The following is a 21,981-nucleotide window of genomic DNA, read 5'->3' as shown; positions in this document are numbered from 1 at the left end:
CCTTCCTCTTTAAGGAGCCAGATAGCAAGCTATGCAGCTGTCGCATTTATTGTAAACATTACCCAGGCAGCCCTGATTGAGAGGACTGCCGCTGCGCAGCCATGCATCACTGCTTTGCCTCAGAGCCTCGACAGACCCACCCGCACACATAATCTCAGCTCTGACTGACCTTGGTTTAGGTGCGTAGTGTTAGAATGAATAATCCTGCTGTAGTTCTCTGGCATCATGTCAGTCAGCGGATGGGGAATCATCCTCAGTAAAGGATCAGACTACCTCACACATTCGAATAGGTGATGACAAAACAGTGACCCACAAACCCATGTTTACCCATGCACACACTGTCCTTCATGATCATGCTCAAAGCTGCCAATTTGAAACCTTATAGGACCCTCTACCCTGATCTGTGTGATTTCAGTCCAGGCTGATCCTATCTGACACTGGCTTCGGCAGAGACACTCACATAGCTTGTAGTGTATGCTGTAAACACATGACATAGGACTAAATGTTCTACCTGGTACTGGTGTTGTTCAGCGTTTCCTAGTAGAGCTCCAGAAAGAGAGATGTCGGGCAGATTAAACTCAGTGTTGTCGATAAGGTCCTGTTGTTCCCCCAATGGACAACTGCTGCAGCTCTGATTAACCCCACATGGCTACAACTCACATCCCAGCTGCCTGTCCAACCCCCTCTGCTCAGACACACTCACACACACTCCAACCTGCAGGTCACAATGTTAACAATCCATGTTAATTCTTACCTGGCGTGTTGAGGTTGACTGTCTAAATGCCTCACAGCAGAATGATTTATCTTTGGACAGCAACAATGTCATTCAGCTTGCTCTATATTTCATTCAGAGCTTCATTACATGGAGAAATAATGTTCTTCTGCATTGGCGCTGACTTCCTATTATTGATCTGCACATCTGGTTTTGGGAGCATTAAATCATGTGACTGAGGGGATTTCTCCTGCAGCTACATAGAGAGCATTGCAGGAGATGAATGTAGGCACAGACACAGTCTGATCTCAATGGTTCCCACTCTGCACTGATGTACTTATGATAGTGGGATGTGGGGACTGAGAGACAGAGAGAATGAGAGAGAACTGAGCCATGATCAGTTGTATATATCAGTTGTACACTGTCAAACGCTCCCTGAAACATTTCAACGAGCAAGCCTTTCTAATCGACCTGGCCCTGGTATCCTGGAAGGATATTGACCTCATCCCGTCAGTAGAGGATGCCTGGTTATTTTTTTTAAATGCCTTCCTCTCCATCTTAAATAAGCATGCCCCTTTCAAGAAATTTAGAACCAGGAACAGATATAGCCCTTGGTTCTCCCCAGACCTGACTGCCCTTAGCATCGAACTGCCCCCGCGATATGCAACTTTTCAGGGAAGTTAGAAACCAATACCCACAGGCAGTTAGAAACGCCAAGGCTAGCTTTTTCAAACAGAAATTTGCTTCCTGCAACTCAAACTCTAAAAAGTTCTGGGACATTGTAAAGTCCATGGAGAATAAGAACACCTCCTCCCAACTGCCCACTGCACTGAGGATAGGAAACTCTGTCACCACCGATAAGCCCACTATAATTGAGAATTTCAATAAGCATTTTTCTACAGCTGGCCATGCTTTCCACCTAACTACCCCTACTGCATTCAACAGCACTGCACCCCCCACAGCTACTCGCCCAAGCCTCCCCCATTTCTCCTTCTCCCAAATCCATTCAGCTGATGTTCTGAAAGAGCTGCAAAATCTGGACCCCTACAAATCAGCTGGGCTTGACAATCTGGACCCTTTCTTTCTAAAATTATCTGCCGAAATTATTGCAACCCTTATTACTAGCCTGTTCAATCTCTCTTTTGTGTCGTCTGAGATTCCCATAGATTGGAAAGCAGCTGCTGTCATCCCCCTCTTCAAAGGAGGTGACACTCTTGACCCAAATTGCTACAGACCTATATCCATCCTACCCTGCCTTTCTAAGGTCTTCGAAAGCCAAGTCAACAAACAGATTACTGACCATTTCGAATCCCACCGCACCCTCTCCGCTATGCAATCTGGTTTCAGAGCTGGTCATGGGTGCACCTCAGCCACACTCAAGGTCCTAAACGACATCGTAACCGCCATCGATAAGAAACAATACTGTGCTGCCGTATTCATTGACCTGGCCAAAGCTTTTGACTCTGTTAATCACCACATCCTCATCGGCAGACTCAGTAGCCTTGGTTTCTCAAACGATTGCGTCGCCTGGTTCACCAACTACTTCTCTGATAGAGTTCAGTGTGTCAAATCGGAGGGCCTGCTGTCCGGACCTCTGGCAGTCTCTATGGGGGTACCACAGGGTTCAATTCTTGGGCCAACTCTTTTCTCTGTATACATCAATGATGTCGCTCTTGCTGCTGGTGAATCTCTGATCCACCTCTACGCAGCTGACACCATTCTGTATACTTCTGGCCCTTCTTTGGACACTGTGTTAACAACCCTCCAGACGAGCTTCAATGCCATACAACTCTCCTTCCGTGGTCTCCAACTGCTCCTAAATACAAGTAAAACTAAATGCATGCTCTTCAACCGATCGCTGCCTGCACCTGCCCGCCTGTCCAGCATCACTTCTCTGGACGGTTCTGACTTAGAATATGTGGACAACTACAAATATCTAGGTGTCTGGTTAGACTGTAAACTCTCCTTCCAGACTCACATCAATCATCTCCAATCCAAAGTTAAATCTAGAATTGGCTTCCTATTTCGCAACAAAGCATCCTTCAGTCATGCTGCCAAACATACCCTCGTAAAACTGACCATCCTACCAATCCTCGACTTCGGCAATGTCATTTACAAAATAGCCTCCAATACCCTACTCAACAAGCTGGATGCAGTCTATCACAGTGCCATCCGTTTTGTCACCAAAGCCCCATATACTACCCACCACTGCGACCTGTACGCTCTCGTTGGCTGGCCTTCGCTTCATAATCGTTGCCAAACACATTGGCTCCAGGTCATCTACAAGACCCTGCTAGGTAAAGTCCCCCCTTATCTCCGCTCACTGGTCACCATAGCAGCACCCACCTGTAGCACGCGCTCCAGCAGGTATATCTCTCTGGTCACCCCCAAAGCCAATTCCTCCTTTGGCCATCTCTCCTTCCAGTTCTCTGCTGCCAATGACTGGAACGAACTACAAAAATCTCTGAAACCGGAAACACTTCTCCCTCACTAGCTTTAAGCACCAGCTATCAGAGCAGCTCCCGGATCACTGCACCTGTACATAGCCCATCTATAATTTAGCCCAAACTACTACCTCTTCCCCTACTGTATTTATTTATTTTATTTATTATTTTGCTCCTTTGCACCATATTATTTATATTTTAACTTTGAACTTTCTTCAAATTACAAATCTACCATTCCAGTGTTTTACTTGCTATACTTTATTTACTTTGCCACCATGGCCTTTTTTGCCTTTACCTCCCTTATCTCACATCATTTGCTCACATTGTATATAGTCTTATTTTTGTCTACTGTATCATTGATTGTATGTTGTTTTACTCCATGTGTAACTCTGTGTTTTTGTATGTTGTCGAACTGCTTTGCTTATTCTTGGCCAGGTCGCAATTGTAAATGAGAACTTGTTCTCAACTTGCCTACCTGGTTAAATAAAGGTGAAATAAAATAGAAATAAATAAAATAAATACATTTGTTCTAAGCCTCTGTACGTTCCAGGAAGCTCCTGTGAGTCTGCAAGGGGCATTTTGATACAATGATGTTAGCACGTTGGGGCAAAAAGGAATTTGAGCTTCTCCTGGATGGGTTGTTTCCTAATGGTCTGGTCATTGTATCCCTGCTATCTTCCTGTCTATGTTGGATCATTTACTGTAGCACCCGCTGTCCCTGTGCAGAAACGTTCAGCGATCACTCCAGCCAGTAGTAATTCTCTTGCCTCAGACATAGCTGTCACACTGTTTTTATCATGTCCTCTCTGGGCTCTCTCAGACACCAGTCTGCTGTCACTGGTGGGGGTCCAGTCCTGAATTACTGTACCTTCTGTCATAAGCGTCGTAATGATCGGACCAAACTGCAGCGGGGATGTGAGTCATCTTCTTGATTTATTAAAGAAATGAACACTGAACAAAAAAAACACGACAACCACCAGTCCTGTAAGGTACATATACTATACATGGAACAACCACCCACAAACACAAGAGAAAATAACCCCACTTAAATATGGCCTCCAATTAGAAGCAACGACAACCAGCTGCTTCTAATTGGAGGTCGTTCCCAAAACTAACATAGAAATAGAAAAACTAGAAAACCCACATAGAAAATGAAAACATAGAACATAAACCAAAAACCCTGAAACACACAAAACAAACACCCCCGGCCACGCCCTGACCAAACTACAATAACAAATAACCCCTTTTACTGGTCAGGACGTGACACCTTCTGTCAAAAACACCTCTATAAGAGAAGGTCAACTACATCTCTGTGAGTCTGTGTATGAGAAAGACACTCATCACCCTGGCTAAAGATAATTTAAGAGAGTACAGTACAGTAGATCAATGTTTATGAGCACTGGTTGGAGTGCTAGTTGTTTTATTTATAGAGCTGATGTCTACATCTATGAGGGTCTACATGTATGAGTGAGAGAGCATATGAGAGATCGAGTGAATGAATAAGCCTGAGAGAGGGAGAGAAAAGGAGAGAGGGGGAGGAGGGTGAGAGCAAGCTTACCATTTCCCAAACAGGGGCTTGACTGCTGCTTTAGCAGAGGGATGTCTTCTCTCCTCAACTTCCTCACAGTGTTTGGGCCTGGGAGAGAAAAACAAAACAGTGCAGTCATACAACGCAGCTTTACCCAGTGTTCCTCAGACACAATTGGATGGGCCCTTAATGCATTTACATTAGTCTCATAGCATTGACAGATTGATGCTCATAAACATAAAAGTAATTTATCACTTTGATATGATCTTAGACAGAGAAACTGGAGAAGAGAGCAAGTTGCTGAATCAGTAAGACTATGTAAGAAACACAATGCACATTTAATATGTAGCATATCACCAACACATGTCAATGATCCATCATTTGAGTCTTTGTGAGATACAATAACATCTTTAGACCATAGCTCTTCACTCACCTCTGTCTCCGTGCCTCCGTACCTTCTGCAGTCAGACAGACTATATGAACTCTGGAAGTTCCCTCAGAGAAAACCCTCTGTCATTTTCTGCTCCTGTGGTGGTAAGGAGATAACTCACTCATCGCCCTCCAGTGCACAAGACACCATCCTTAACTCTTTCACTGCCGCTGCATAGCAAATGACATAAAGTAAAGTGTTCATTCTTACTGCTTACCCAGAATGCAAATGAGTATGAGTTGGTCATAACTCACACAGCTTATACCATTGTTGTCCTTTCACCGTCCCTCTCTGTGTATTCTACTGCTGCCCCTCAGTTTAGCAATGAGACAAACTGAAAAAGAGGTGCTGACATTTTGCAAAGACCATATTGTTAAGCATTAGTACTTTGTAAAGAGTCCTGTTTCAGCAGTAGACGCAGAGGGCCCTCACGTTGAAGATTTGTTATTTCAGGATTTTAGGGTGAGATTAGACTGGTCCCAGATCTGGTATCATGTCAACTCCATGGCATGACAAGGAGTGGCAACGAGTGGCATGATGGCACGAACAGACTGGTACCCAGGCTAGGGTAAGAGATGATCAAATCAAATCAAATTGTGTTTGTCACATGCGCCGTATACAACCTTACAGTAAAATGCTTACTTACAGACCCTTAACCAACAATGCAGTTTAATAAAAATAACCCAAAAAATAAGAAATAAAAGTAACCAATTATTAAAGAGCAGCAGAAAAATAGGTTACCTTAGTGCTCTTGGGCACAGGGACTATGGTGGTCTGCTTAAAACATGTTGGTATTACAGACTCAGACAGGGAGAGGTTGAAAATGTCAGTGAAGACACTTGCCAGTTGGTCAGCGCATGCGCGGAGTATACGTCCTGGTAATCCATCTGGCCTTGTGAATGTTGACCTGTTTGTTAAAGGTCTTACTCACATCGGCTGCGGAGAGCGTGATCACACAGTCGTCCGGAACAGCTGATGCTCTCATGCATGTTTCAGTGTTACTTGCCTCGAAGCGAGCACAGAAGTAATTTAGCTTGTCTGGTAGGCTCATGTCACTGGGCAGCTCTCGGCTGTGCTTCCCTTTGTAGTCTCTAATAGCTTGCAAGCCCTGCAACATCCGATGAGCGTCGGTGGCGGTGTAGTACGATTTGATCTTAGTCCTGTATTGACGCTTTGCCTGTCTGATGACTCGTTGGAGGGCATAGTGTGATTTCTTATAAGCTTCTCGCTCCTTGAAAGCGGCAGCTCTACCCTTTAGCTCAGTGCGGATGTTGCCTGTAATCCATGGCTTCTGGTTGGGGTATGTACATACAGTCTCTGTGGGGACAACATCATCGATTCACTTATTGATGAAGCCAGTGACTGATGTGGTGTGCTTCTCAATGCCATCGGAAGAATCCCGGAACATATTCCAGTCTGTGCTAGCAAAACAGTCCTGTAGCTTAGCATCTGCTTCATCTGACCACTGATGTTGCCAAGATGTCAACCTTCCTATAACTCTAACTACAACCTCATGAATTGTAGAAGTTTTTGGATAATATCCCCACTCTGAGGCAATCTTTAACACACATGTGCATCTTACCACATGTATGTCATATATGATCAGAGAGTGTATTAGCTAGCATGAGACAGTGGTGTGGCTCACCACAGGGCCTAGGAGGAGATCCAGCTTCGCCACTGTGCCCTTTTCCGCCACAGGCCCCATGGTGCTTGATTTAGCCTGGCACTGTGCTAGATTACAACACTAATCCTCCCCTGCTCCAGTTATCAGGGAACTTTTAGAGTTGGCTGGAGAAGACTCACTCACAGTCATCGGTCTGCTGCTCCTGAATGACTGACAGACAGCAGGACAGAAGGATATGGGCTTTACTGTATGAATCTGCCCTGGGCTCCTATAGCTGTCCGCCTGGTGTAGAGAACAGCATGTCACAGTTGGCCAGAGGCTTCACTTTCTCCATAACCAGAATGGAAAACTGCATCATGTCTCCATGTGAAGCATAGGAAAGGAGATGGCGTCCCACTGATATGACTGTGGAAGTGATCTGGCTGCGTCCATAAACAGTGTTGGTATGTGATCTTATTGAATACTGATGTTTGGCTTCCCTGACAGCTTCAGACTGTTGTTATATCACACATGCCGTGCTGAGCTGACAAATTGATTACATTCATTTGGATTATTCAATTATGCATTGATATCTAATGACATTTAGTGGTTGAGATACAGTATCTTCGATGACATTGTGATGGAAAGAATGGCCCTCTTGTGACTTTGTGATAACTGTCTAAGAGGAACACAAGAATCCCACCTCCTACAAATCCACAGGCTCTTATCAAGCATCTAGGAGGGCCTGGGGGAGTTATTCGTTTTGACTGATTGGAGACCTGCACTAGTCAGTTTGTAGACGCTATCACACCGCTGGATGACTCCTTGTGTCCCTGTGGCAAAGCAAATCTATCTATTTCATTTTCTTCTCAGATTTGTAACAGAACAATTAACAATTTTCCTATGTGAGCAGCCATTCAACTGACTGTAGGGCAGCGTATGGCACGCGTCAGATACTGTACCCACCACCAGGTGGCAGAGTCGCCAAGAAAGAAGAGCGTAGTACTGTAGTGTCATTTACATACGTCTATGGATAGAGCGGAGCCTAAGGCCTGATACTGTTGAAATAAAACCCAAAGTGTGAGCTAATATGAACATGTGCTTATTGTCATGTATATTCTATATTCTACAGTACAGTATGAGACGTGTTATTCCTTTCTGATGTACAGTACAGTTATCTGATTAATAACAGCCCTAAGGGATTAGTACTGTGCCGTCTTACTGTGTGATGGGTAACTTCTTGGCTTTGCCTTTATGGACAACTATCTGGGCTTGATTGTTTTACATAAGCTGAACTTCTACTTGGCTAGCTACTTTTTTTCTGGATTATTTTCCTGGAAACTGTTGATATAGCTTGCAGCTTTTGGGGTTGGGTAGTTTTTAGGTAGTTTGTTGTCTCACTTGTCCAGAAGTCATAGTATTGTGTTTGCTCGGTCTGCATAGTTCCAGGAAAAGCCTTGAACTTTAGGCAAGCAGGGCCTTCTTGGTGACCCATGGTGGAATTTGTTAAAATCACTTCACAATAAAAATGTGATTGATTAGTATTGGACAACTCTCACATTTCTATTGATCACTCTTGACCTGTATACATAATGCCTTATCTAAGGTGTACTGCATTTTACGTTTACATTTTAGTCATTTAGCAGACGCTCTTATCCAGAGCGACTTACAGTAGTGAATACATACATTTCATTTTCATTTCATGCATTTTTTTTAGATTTTTTTTTGTACTGCACCGTCTGCCCTGTGATATTTGTGGCCAGATCACCCTGTTCAAAATCAAAGAGATTCTCACTCTTCAACTCTAATTATTACTGTCAGAGGCTTTGAAGATGGAAATGTCCCTGCATGCTTTAGCCTCTCGGAATATTTCCACTGCTTTTCGGTTCTCATACTTAAAAATTCCATTCCTTACGTGAAGGAAAGTAATGAACTTGAGATGCATGGCCCCCAGGCTTATAGGATTGCCATGTGTCCAACTGACCAGTTGTCCCCTGGAGGAAGGAGTATTGATGATGAGGTGTCCAAACACTGGTCAGGGAGACATTTACTTGAGTATACTCATCATTTAGCGCATATGTCACCTTACGGCAGGTAACCTAGTGGTTAGAGTGTTGGGCCAGTAACCGAAAGGTTGGTGGATTGAATCCCCGAGCTGACAAGGTAAAAATCTCTTGTTCTGCCACTGAACAAGGCTGTTAACCCACTGTTCCTAGGCTGTCATTGTAAATAAGAATTTGTTCTTAACTGACTTGCCTAGTTAAATAAAGGTTAATTAACTAAAAATAAATAGATAGCTACTGTCCTCAATGCTGCCTGTCTGGATTTCAGCGCTGCTGTGGTCTAACTGTAACAGGCCCAGGATGTATCACTACTCTTTAGTGATTTCAAAAAACATTTCTGGAGATTAAATAGGTGACATATGCATTTTCCGTTAGTACCATTTAAAAAGTGTGCTTTTGTTTAGGTGGCCAAAGCAATCACTTTGTCAAAATGGTGCCATGTTATGTCACTAGATGGCATTAGAGCCAAAACAATGTAATTAAACATGTCTCTGGCAAGCTGTCTTGTAGCACATGCCTTCTTATACAATCAGATAATAATCATCTGCATTGCAATTCCATTGGCTCCTATCCTTGACTTTTACAATGACCCAAGACAATCCATAACCTCTCTCTGGCCCAGTGGAGTTACTAATGAACATGTTTTGACTAAGACAGGAAGGAAGTGCAACGGCCTCTTCTTGAACCATACATTCATCCAAACTGTATCTGGCATACCAATCAAATAGAGTTCTGGTATACACTTCACTTGCCTGTGCAGCAACATGTTCAATAGATTTGGTCAGCAAGCAAACCAAAATAGGTAGGGTATACCACATACAGTTGTTGGAAACCCTTAAATGTTATTCAAAGTCTAGTTTTGAATTTGCCTGTGGAAGAGTAAAGTTTAATGAGAACAAATTGAATTTTGTTAACTGGCATTAATAATTGCTTGATAATTAATGGGCACATTTAATAAACAGACAATCTTTTACAGGCTTTGATATTTCAAACCTCCATGGAGTGAATGTAACCTTCCTGTGGTTGATTAATAGCAATGACTTTTGTGGTTAGGAGTGTTCTAGCATGGAAAGTCGTGTCAAAGCCACATTAATAATCCATACCAGATGCAGACAGAGGAACCTGGAGCCTGGGTTAAATGATCAAACCCTTAGCTTTATGTTCCCTACCTATTGATCATAATAGACTGTGAACCAAGGAGCTTGGATTTGCTGTAGCCTATGCTACTCCATGCAAACAACTCATGACAATGAACATGACAATGCGTCAACCTCTTGGCATGGTAGTGATGTTGGTATCTTGTATGAATGAATACCGCTGTGGGAATTTCCAGTTTCTGAGTAGTACATGTACAACAATTAGATACTCTGAGGTTCACATTCCCTGAGGATGGAGGGAGAAGTCAGCAGCCTCTCTGTCCTGTCCAGTCAGATGTGGTCTGTCTGTCTGTCTGTCTGTCTGTCTGTCTGTCTGCACAGCTCATGAGCATGCTTCGCCAGGGCTGTTTTTACGATGCTCTCTGCGTGCCTCTCAGGAATGTTACACAGACCCCCCCTGCATCCTGATGTCCAGACCATCTACCATTGTGTGCAGATGGAGCTGGGTCTCTCAGCCTCCCATAATGGCTCAAGAGCCACGCTGCGGTGTGGAGCGAGCCAGCAAATATGCACTGTACTATGCAGGAATGCGCCTGGCACTCCCGTCTGCCCTCTAGGGGGTCACAGGGAGAGTGGAAGGGGGGTTGATTTAATGAGACCCTGAAATCACTTAACCCAGACCAGGTGCTGCGTGTTTCACTAGAGCTGGGCAGACAATAGAATGCCACTTTCAATTTACAACAGTAATTTCCTGTGGAAAAATAAAAAGTCTGGACAGAGTCAATTTTTATATGCAAAATGTTTATTGTATGACAATGTTAATTGCTTCGACACAAATAAAATAGACCACATTTACAAATATATTATACCATAGCTATAAAACCATTTATCCTATTACCAGAGTTTGAAACATATAACATCCATGATGCAAACAATAGTGGAAACAACAAATAGTTACAATGCCCTTATATTTTCTTCCTGTACAAAAATAGTTCTATCTCCATAAGTAGTTGAATCTAACCTATATAATATTTAAATAATGATATCTGAAATATCTTATATACAAACTGCCAAATAAAAATATACATACATAGATTGCACATGTGTTTATACAAAACATATTCAAGTATAGTTCCATCCATTGTGGACTGGCACAGATATTTCATACAATCTCTAAGGCATTTCCCTCGTACAGTGTCCAAAAACTTCAGCTTCATAGCTCTGTATTATAAGTCCATCTCCTTATGTCTTATCTCCCTGTTTGGCATGGACCAGATGTCTTTAGATGTCTTTTAGGTCCGCATGGATGTCTGACTGAGAAGGCTGGGACTGAAAAGTGCAGATGAGTATAGAGGGTTTGGTGAAATTGGCTCCTGTAATCCACAGGGTAAAACTCAAAGTTCAGGGTCTGCATAACAGGTTTATAGAGTCCCAGTATTTACGCAGTGGACTCTTCTCTGAGTCTGTACCGCTGTATTAACCTTGCTCCTCTCCCACAGCTGGGCAGAGACAGCACCATCCTCAGCATCTCTCCCTCTCTCTCTTCACGGTGCCATCCAGTGCCTGTAGACCAGCTGTTGTTTTGGCGCTCTGCATCGCCAATGCCTCTGCTGAGTCCAGCTTCCAGAGCCGCTGCAGCTATCGCTCAGTACTCGCGTCTGGAAAGAATGCACTGGAGAACTTTTGGAAAAAGTCTGAGGCATTTGGAGAATTTTAGAACAGGGCAGAGACACTAAGCCTCGGCTGCTGCTCTCCTCCCCTGTTCCTCCTCCGTACAAGTGCAGCTCATGTCCGTCTGAGCAGCTCCTCCAGCTTGTGAACATGTGAGTCTGCGTTGCCCCACACAGGTCTCAGCCTGCCCCCCTCCAGCCTCAGTGTGGCCCTGCGCTCAGGGAGGGAACGACGCCTCCGGCCGTAGCCTTGTGGGCTGATCTTGTCGATGGGTGCACTACCAATCTTTAATTTGTTGTTGAGCTGGTGGATGCGGTGGGCTAGGTCGTGCACCGCGCAGGTGCCCAGAGAGCAGCCCGGTCTCCAGGCCTGGTTCACTAGATTTTTGGACCTCTTGGTTCGGACGCTGATGTCAGTGCTGGAAGAGAGAGGAGGGAGAGGACCTTAAATTAATGCCTTGCATTCCTGAGCAGACACAACTTGGCTCAGAGATCCACTCCACAGCTTGCTTACTTTAATGAGCCTTGTTTGACAATAGTGATTAATCTCTTAATTCCATTTGAAATCTTGATTTCACAAGGATAACGAAATAGCACCATGCACATTGAGTTATGTAAATGTATGGTCTTTACCTGGAATGAGGAATCAGGGTGTTCCTGAAGTCTTCTGGGCTGACAAACTGTACAGACTCTGCTATCCTCTCTGCAGAAAAACTGTTTAGATCTCGTCTCGATCTGCCCTGCATCCATATGCTCAACCTGGGAAAGAAGAAATCCAACTCATTAAAAACTGTTCAAAGAAGTCCACAAAATACACAACAGTATGTGCTGATATTATGGTCACTATGCATTGTTGCAGACTAATCTTGACAAATAGCTCATCAATTAGCTCACCTCTTTTTGAGCTCTGGGCTAATTTCAAGTTTGAATCCAGCCACGCTCTGTGCAATGGTGGCCAGCAGACAGCCGTAGAGGAAAGACTGCAGGATCAGTTTCATTTTGACTGGCACCTGTGGGGAAAGTGGGAAAAAACTTGTTAGTTATTTACTTATTAACGATAACTTACTTAGTTACCTCATATCATTACATGTGAGCCCCCCCCACCAACCTCTTGCTGTTGCTTACACAAGAGTCCAAAAGCCAAGTTATTTGCACTTATCATTCATTTATTTAAAATGTCACACTAAGGTCACATTTTGTTCTCTTACGTAAACTTACAACCAAGTTGCAGGCCCTGGCCAGTGAAAAGCAGGACACGGTCTATAGAAGACTGAGTTTCCTCAACTAGAGTAAGCTTTAACCTTCCCTGAGCAAAGTCAATCCCATTCAGTCAATTAAATCCATAACCCAAAAAGAACCGGTAAACTTAAGGTTGGATAGAGAGAGATAAGCCTTATTTGGTATTTTTGCCTGACGTCCACCACCCCCCACAGTCATGCAGAAGAAGACTGGCACTCCTTATATAATAAGATTGATAACCTGTCCTTGTCTACCGCACTTGAGCTCCTGATAAAGCCATCTCTAGCAAACAGAGCAACAGTCAATATTTGCTTCAATTGAAAGTACATACCTGAAATCCTTCAATAATTCACTTGGGTGATAAAGTAGTTATGGTAGAGTCAATGTGGAGAGAGTATTCCAAAGGCTTCTTGAAGTTGCTGTTGGTGCTGAAAGGCAGCTGTGACACTGTGCTAATAGTCTCTACACACCAGACGATGAGCCTTTATAGTGGAGGTGGGAGGGGCTCACTGACTGACACACACAGACTCTCATCCCAGTCCCCCCACTCCACCTCACACAGCCCAGCACTGCTGGAAGCCTGCTTTATCAGTGGGATAATGCAACAACATAGCAAACCCAGGAGAATAATAAAGTTTAAATAAACCAGAAGTAATTCAATAAATATTTGGGTCATATGAGAGTGATTTACTGTAATACTTGTTAAAGAATGTTGTTGTTGTTACCTCTGTTTTTCATTGACAGAATCTTTATTTGTGATGTGAAATTCACATTTTTACCTACCTTCTTTTAATCAAATGTATTTATAAAGATTACATATATATGTATATATTTTTTTGTTTGTTGTTATGTCTTCACAAACACATTAAGAAATAATGATTGACACTCCCAACAGAGAAAATGGTGAGTGCTCATTCCTTTGGTATTTGGGGAGGAGGCAGAGAACATTCTAAACAAAATGATTTTGTCCTCTGACATAATTAAACATTTTGGACATAACTGAACTTTGAGGTCAAGGGGTTATTCATTTTTGTCCACCTGCATTCCGGCACATTTTTGTCATATAGAATTTCATCAATGTTGACACAATGCCCTCTCAAGGCAATATCTGATTACAAGTTTAGTCAGCTTGAGGAAAAGTTGGTTAGTAGGTTTGACTTGAGATAACACAAGAACACTAAGTAGTTATTCATTAATAGTAAGTGTGTCAAATTATAACCACTACATTCTCCATGTCTGCATTTGTTTAAACATTAGGGCAAATATTTGACTGCAAAATGTGTGATTTATTTTCATATTTTTTGGACAAATGTTTAGAGGAATTTAGTAATTATCTCAAATAAATCAAGAGGGTTCTTTTTCCTAAGATTATATCTGTTGGCTTTACATAATCTCCAACTAACATAGTATAAAAACAATTAGGATGACTTCTTCATGCTCAACACATCACAACTGAGATCCAGAAATGAATAGGATAATAGGTTGAGTCACAAGAGCCAGCAAGTCTGTCTGCCTCCGTGACTCAGATCCCAGTGTTACTGATATCTGTTCCTCAGAATCACTGATTATATGACTTCATCTCAAACCATCTCAAGTACAGTGATTGCACTGAACCCTTTTAGCTCTTTGACCATAATAAAAGTACATTTACATTCCATATGTGCTTAGCCAAATTAAACTATTCCAGAATGAATGGTTAGACATATTTCAAAGTATGGGCAGTGAAATAAAGCAAGATATGCAGCGGGGTCAAAACAATGTCAGCGAGGGTCTTAAGGCAGATGTTGATTACAGGCCCTGGGGACAGATATCTGCACAAGATGCCATCAGGATTAGCACAGGGTGCAACAATTTGAGTTTTTCATTCCAATCGACCACACAGCTGACCCAAAGCTGGTGTCTGGTGAGGGTATGTCTGGGACTGGGAACAGGGAACAGTGGATTGAAATTCGCTTGTGTAGTCCCCAAGACTTAGTCTTAAATCTCAAGAATACTCTGAAAAACATGTAAGCCTTGATGTGGTCAGATAATCACAATTTGTGGCTTTCAATGTGTAATGTCTTAATAGAAAATACATACGTATTTTGGGAACAACATGTGAAATGCTTTCTCAGTGCTCAGAATGTATCTCAAACAACTGATAAAGAACCTTGTATGTGCTGAATAGAACATAGCTGTATCTATATCACGTGCAGTAATTCAGTCAGAAAGTCACCTAAATCTCCCTTCAGCCTTGAATAGAAATTCTATTACGCAACATTCTATTCATAATTCTTACGGCTTCCTTGCTTACCTGGTGTCACTTGTGTTACTGTAAATACATAAATGTGAAACACGTGTTGTAAACCAGCAAACATTTTGTAACCATTTTGCAATGATAATTACCTCCGCCATACAAGTAATCCCCAAGTACTCAAGTCATTTAAATCTCCTAATATGGAGAGAAGAAGATTGCGGAACCATGACAGTATCATTGTTCAGTGGCTCCTTATATGGAGCAATCATTTGTTAGCTTCTTGTACGACAGGTGTCAAGAACATGACTGATATTTGTTCAGTCACGGCTGTGGTACGCTAATCTAACAGGTAAGGTGGGAAGGAATGTATGCTAGGAAGCTATGTCTTCTAAGGTATATACAGGAATAGATGAACACATACCTAGATATTGATATGTTATGGAAATGTTCCTCAAAGTTGTCATGGTGATTTGATAGACCTGGAAGCTTCGTGGGGTTTTCACCTGTATAGTCATTCATTCTTTCATTCTGCTCCCTTGAACCCCATTGATGAGGAACAATTTCCCCCCTTATGCTGATAGCATAAGCATAATAGTTGGCGGAGCGGAATCATCAAAATTAACTTAATAATAGGCTACTTGTGAATGAAGAGATTCTCTCTCAAATTGCCCTAGTATGCTAGGGACCATGACGTTGTGGAATATGTTCAGTCCAAGTCGTTGAGATGTTGGCAAAAACAGCGCAAAAGAAGAATTCCCGCGCACCGGTGTTTTCCACCCCGCAGCGTCTCCCTCCCCTATTTATTGGCAGGAAAGGTCACTCACTGTCCACAGCATTCCAGAAGTGAGTGGAGTTGTGCGCTCTTTTTTCACATTTCGCCTGACCTTGCCCCCAAGTCGTGTGTAAGTGACCCTAACGCCCCCCTGTGTGTGTGTGTGTGTGTGTGTGTGTGTGTGTGTGTGTGTGTGTGTGTGTGTGTGTGTGTGTGTTTGTTTGTGTGTGTGCGCCATAGACATTTAAAGGTGTGAGCGTGTGTCTGAGAGAGAGAAAGAGAGAGCGAGAGAGGGAGGGAGAGGGAGGGAGGGAGGGGATGTTTAAGTTTGACGGAGCATTGTGATTATGGAAAATTGTAATCATGCTATTGACACTGATTTTTCCACCAGCACTCTCTGCTTAGTGCTTCTAGCATACTAAATATCCTATACAATTAATTCAATATATTTTTAAGAAACACTGGATGCCACAATCTGCAATACTTTTAATTTATGTTATTGTATTATAACCCACATTCTTGCAAATAAAATGAGACTACTAATTTTTTTTAAATATATTTGGGTAACTTATTTTTATTTATTTTAGTTTGTAGTTTTTCCCCCCGTTTTTTCTCAATAATTGGTAGGTCACTTTTTTTTTATGTGCATGCAAAAGAGATTCTAGTGGTCATGAGATGGCTTTCCATGGTGGCCAACAAGCGGTGTGGCAGGGTGTGACCCCGTTGCAGCCACACAGTTTCTATTTGTAAACCAAGCGCCCCCGCCCATGCATGTCGCTACTCTTAGACGCAGGCGCAATATCACTCCTTCTGTCAAACATGGCTGTGCTTTCGAAGAAAGAAAAATGCTGAATTGTGTTGGTAGATTTCGGAAAAAGCAGCAAACATGGCGAGATTGGCTGATTATTTGATTGTCGTGGGATTAGATCAGGACAAAACCGGTGAGTTTTTGAATGTAACACTTGGAACACGAATGCTAAATTGAGCTTCAAATGCTTGGGTTTATCCAGGCCGTCAGTATTTATAATGCTAGCTGGTTAGCATAGACTAACTAGGTAGCTAGCCATTGATATCTGAGATTTGCAGCAGTCTGCAGCGTTTCATTGTTGAACTATAGGTAGATTTAGAATTTCTGATGCACATACGACGGTTTTTAAATATATGCAACGGGGGGTGACTGTGTGTTGTAGATATTTAAACCACAAATTGGAGTTTCATTGAGTCGAACTGTCACATCCTGTCTAGTTGATGTGACAAATCCAGCCGTTGGAATTGTAATTCGTGACGTGCGTGGCTTGCACCGGGAGCAGCTTTGCTATCATGATTTTGGAAACTGCATTCTGCTGTAAGGTTTGCGTTAGTCGCGAGCTGCTGTGATTCATTTAGTCTCATATAATTTGCAACCTGTAGGATATCTCATTTTGTTTGACACCGGCAGAATGCGAATAGAAATCCAAACATACTGTCTTATCCCAAAATTGTTTTATCCAACGTTCCTACAAGATGTGCTGGGGATAGGGGAGGTCAATTACTTGGTATTGCTTTATTTTTTTTGCGGGAGGGCTCAAAAGTGGGGCCCCGAACTGAGGTTCTCAAACAGACCCACACTCTGGTCTGCTATAATTCCAACCCAAGATGTTCTACAGTTCTCCTACATGGCTATTTTTTTAAAATATTTAATCCACTATTATACAGCTATAACCATTTTTATACTGTACTTTTGTAATAAAATGACTTGGCCTACAGTTGGAACATTCCTTTTGATTGGGCTTGGTTGAAAGAGAGGAACCTACTGAAGAAGCGCAAACAAGAAAGAGGATGTTTATACTGATCCCAAAGTAGAGGTCGACCGATTAATCAGAATGGCCGATTAATTAGGGCTGATTTCAAGTTTTCATAACAATAGGAAATCGGTATTTTTGGGTGCCGATTTGGCCGATTTAAGACCTTTATTTAACTAGGCAAGTCAGTTAAGAACACATTCTTATTTTCAATGAAGGCCTAGGAACGGTGGGTTAACTGCCTTGTTCAGGGGCAGAAAGATTTTTACCTTGTCAGCTCAGGGATTCAATCTTGCAACCTTACGGTTAACTAGTCCAACGCTCTAACCACCTGCTTTACATTGCACTCCACGAGGTTACGCGAATGCAGTAAGAAGCCAAGGTAAGTTGCTAGCTAGCATTAAACGTATATTATAAAAAACAATCAATCAATCATAATCACTAGTTAACTACACATGGTTGATGATATTACTAGTTTATCTAGCCTGTCCGTTGCATATAATCGCTTAGGTACACGTTGCTCCAACCATAAACATCAATGCCTTTCTTAAAATCAATACACAAGTATATATCTTTAAACCTGCATATTTAGTTAATATTGCCTGCTAACATGAATTTCATTTAACTAGGGAAAATGTGTCACTTCTCTTGCAAACAGAGTCAGGGTATATGCAGCAGTTTGGGCTGCCTGGCTCATTACGAACTGTGAAAACTGTGAAGACTATTCTTCCTAAAAAAAGACAGCTGACTTCGCCAAACGGGGATGATTTAACAAAAGCGCATTTGCGAAAAAAAGCACAATCGTTGCACGACTGTACCTCAACATAAACATCAATGCCTTTCTTAAAATCAATACACAGAAGTATATATTTTTAAACCTGCATATTTAGCTAAATGAAATCCAGGTTAGCAGGCAATATTAACCAGGTGAAATTGTCATTTTGCGTTCATTGCACGCAGTCAGGGTAAATGCAACACTTTGGGTAATTTGTCAGAATTTTACATAATTATGACATAACACTGAAGGTTGTGCAATGTAACAGGAATAACAATTTGTTTCCGGATTCGACCATATTAATGACCTAAGGCTCGTGTTTCTGTGTGTTATTATCTTATAATTAAGTCTATGATTTGATAGAACAGTCTGACTGAGTGATGGTAGGCACCAGCAGGCTCGTAAGCATTCATTCAAACAGCACTTTCGTGCGTTTTGCCAGCAGCCCTTCGCAATGCATTGCGCTGTTTATGACTTCAAGCCTATCAACTCCCAAGATGAGGCTGGTGTAACCGATGTGAAATGGCTAGCTAGTTAGCGGGGTGCGCGCTAATAGCGTTTCAAACGTCACTTGCTCTACATGGGTAACGCTGCTTCGAGGGTGGCTGTTGTCGATGTGTTCCTGGTTTGAGCCCAGGTAGGAGCGAGGAGAGGAACGGAAGCTATACTGTTACACTGGCAATACTAAAGTGCCTATAAGAACATCCAATAGTCAAAGGTATATGAAATACAAATCGTATAGAGAGAAATAGTCCTATAATTCCTATAATAACTACAACCTAAAACATCTTACCTGGGAATATTGAAGACTCATGTTAAAAGGAACCACCAGCTTTCATATGTTCTGAGCAAGGAACTTAAATGTTAGCTTTTTTACATGGCACATATTGCACTTTTACTTTCTTCTCCAACACTTTGTTTTTGCATTATTTAAATCAAATTGAACATGTTTCATTATTTATTTGAGGCTAAATTGATTTTATTGATGTATTATATTAAGTTAAAATAACTGTTCATTCAGTATTGTTGTAATTGTCATTATTACAAATAAATAAATGTAAAAAAAAAAATCGGCCGATTAATCGGTATCGGCTGGTTTTTGGCCCTCCAATAATCAGTATCGGCGTTGAAAAATCATAATCGGTCGACCTCTATCCCAAAGTATGGCCTGCATTTGAAGAATGATGAAGGAACGTAGACCACCTGTAAGGGAGTAAAGACACATCCCAAGTCCAGTGACATCTTTCCAGGCCCATGTCTGAGGGAGACAACCAACCAATCCAGCTGAATCCACTCACTTACTAGAGACACACATGAATAGGTAAATAGTGGCCCCAATGTTACTCAACTGACAAACCACTTTTGTGCCGTAGGAACAAAATGTTCCTGGCATCGCCGGAGCCTAGATGGATTCAGACCGCCATCCTCACAAAAACTCCTGTTCTGACTGAGATGGATAGTGATGAATGGACTACGAGAGTGATGGATCTCCCTGATAAGAGGATGTTTCTGTTGCAGACACGGGTGATTGAATACGCCTGTAGTAGGGACGGGGGGAAAAAGTATCTCTGTCCATCCATAGTGAGGTTTATTTTCCAATCCTCTTCTCATGTGTTACTGAGGTGTGGGATTATGTACATCCAGGGCTGTTTGGAACTGGGGGGGATCAGCAGTTGTACTGCATAGATGTCCCTCTGTGTGAACTGGAGTTGCATTCTCTACTCTACTAGAAAACCGGAAATTATTTTTTAGAGTTGATACACTCTAGCAAAAAGAAAACAAACAACAAAACATGTCTCCCTGAGGATGCATTTCACTTAATTGCTTTGCCCTTCTTTAGTAAAGCAGGATTGTAGACAGTGGGCTCAGTAGACAGACAGCAGCTGCTTTTTCTCCACCTTGCTCGTCCAACCAGGGATCCACACAGAAGTCATGATCACTTATCTGCTTCATTGTGGCTCCTGTTCCAAAATCAGTGACTCCTAAAAAATCATGTTGATACTAGTTGTCATCTGTTGAGAGAGCAGCCCAGCCAGTCCATGGCATGAGCTAGTTTAGGCTATTTCTACTCCAGTGATATTTTACTTATGGGAGCCTCCCTCGTAGGAAGATTGGGAAAAGACTCATTGGTCAGAGAAGACACAAAACCAACAGGACAATCCACATATTGTCCAGGCTTCATTTCATGGATTTTCAACCTAGAAAAGCACACAAACTCTTCAGATCCGTTGCTTACATTCCTTGGAGACCTTAATAGAAGCATTTACCTAGCTAACATCAACCCACTACATTCAGGTTGTCATACCACTAAGATTGACTACAGCATGAGTAAGAGGTAGGCCCTACTTGGAAAGGAAACTTTGATGATTAAGGGAGCTTTTGGTGGAAATATTTTTTTGTTTTCTGCATCACTGTGGTCACTTGGATAACAATGAATAGAAGTAGGCAGTGATATTTTATGAAAGAACTCCACTAGGGTTGGATGATATTACGATAGCGTCGTCTATAGACAGTGATTGACAGCAAAACGTTGAGTTTGACGACATTGTCATGTGACAGACGACGGTTAAGCCTGTTTGAATTTGACTGGCGCCCCACAGTATAGAACAGTCTGGTAGAGCACAGCAGGGCAGCACACAAGTGACATTCTGAGTAATTTGCCTATTCCTATTTGCTAGGACCTATTTCAATATTTTATACATAACGTAAGAGAGGAATGTAGGCCAGACAGAGCTGAAAATTACTGTCAGAATATGTCCTTTATTTTATTTTTATTTCACCTTTATTTAACCAGGTAGGCAAGTTGAGAACAAGTTCTCATTTACAATTGCGACCTGGCCAAGATAAAGCAAAGCAGTTCAACACATACAACAACACAGAGTTACACATGGAGTAAAACAAATATACAGTCAATAATACAGTACAAAAATAAGTCTATGTACAATGTGAGCAAATGAGGTGAGATAAGGGAGGTAAAGGCAAAAAAAAAAGTCCATGGTGGCAAAGTAAATACAATATAGCAAGTAAAACACTGGAATGGTAGATTTGTAGTAGAAGAAAGTGCAAAGTAGAAATAGAGTTAATGGGGTGCAAAGGAGCAAAATAAATAAATACAGTAGGGGAAGGGGTAGTTGTTTGGGCTAAATTATAGATGGGCTATGTACAGGTGCAGTGATCTGTGAGCTGCTCTGACAGCTGGTGCTTAAAGCTAGTGAAGGAGATAAGTGTTTCCAGTTTGAGATTTTTGTAGTTCGTTCGTCATTGGCAGCGGAGAACTGGAAAGAGAGACGGCCAAAGGAGGAGTTGGCTTTAGGGGTGACCAGAGAGATATACCTGCTGGAGCGCGTGCTACAGGTGGGTGCTGCTATGTTGACCAGTGAGCGGAGATAAGGCGGGGCTTTACCTAGCAGAGACTTGTAGATAACCTGTAGCCAGTGGGTTTGGCGACGAGTATGAAGCGAAGGCCAGCCAACGAGAGCGTACAGGTCGCAGTGGTGGGTAGTATATGGGGCTTTGGTGACAAAACTGATGGCACTGTGATAGACTGCATCCAGTTTGTTGAGTAGGGTATTAGGGTATTGTCCTCCCCACCCCTTGGACAGATGCATGGGTTTTAGGCTATAATCTAAAT

The 21,981-nt window shown here is 42.3% G+C and overlaps 2 protein-coding genes across 5 annotated transcripts in view; one reads left to right on the top strand and one right to left on the bottom strand.

Moving 5' to 3' along the window:
* Positions 1–10,661: 10,661 nt before the first annotated feature.
* On the bottom strand, positions 10,662–13,239 carry LOC106562114 (pro-adrenomedullin). Its single transcript, XM_014126713.2, has 4 exons — positions 13,118–13,239; positions 12,442–12,557; positions 12,181–12,306; positions 10,662–11,966 (listed from the first exon to the last, which is right to left on the bottom strand). The coding sequence occupies exons 2-4, from the start codon at positions 12,543–12,545 to the stop codon at positions 11,663–11,665; spliced, it is 534 nt and encodes a 177-aa protein (XP_013982188.1). The 5' UTR covers positions 12,546–12,557; positions 13,118–13,239; the 3' UTR covers positions 10,662–11,662.
* Positions 13,240–16,575: 3,336 nt separating this feature from the next.
* Positions 16,576–21,981, top strand: part of LOC106562098 (myotubularin-related protein 13) — a 158,551-nt gene continuing 153,145 nt past the window's right edge. For all 4 annotated transcript variants that reach the window (XM_014126678.3, XM_014126677.3, XM_014126676.3 and 1 more), the window contains exon 1: positions 16,576–16,735. In XM_014126678.3, the coding sequence (XP_013982153.2) occupies positions 16,681–16,735 (55 nt within the window). In that variant the 5' untranslated portion in view covers positions 16,576–16,680. The remainder of the gene's footprint in view (positions 16,736–21,981) is intronic.

The sequence above is a fragment of the Salmo salar genome, chromosome 11 (genome assembly GCF_965601325.2).
Source record: "Salmo salar chromosome 11, fSalSal1, whole genome shotgun sequence".
Classification (NCBI taxonomy): Eukaryota; Metazoa; Chordata; class Actinopteri; order Salmoniformes; family Salmonidae; genus Salmo; species Salmo salar.
Note: the sequence above shows the minus strand (reverse complement) of the source record. Positions and strands in the feature narration are given on the sequence as shown.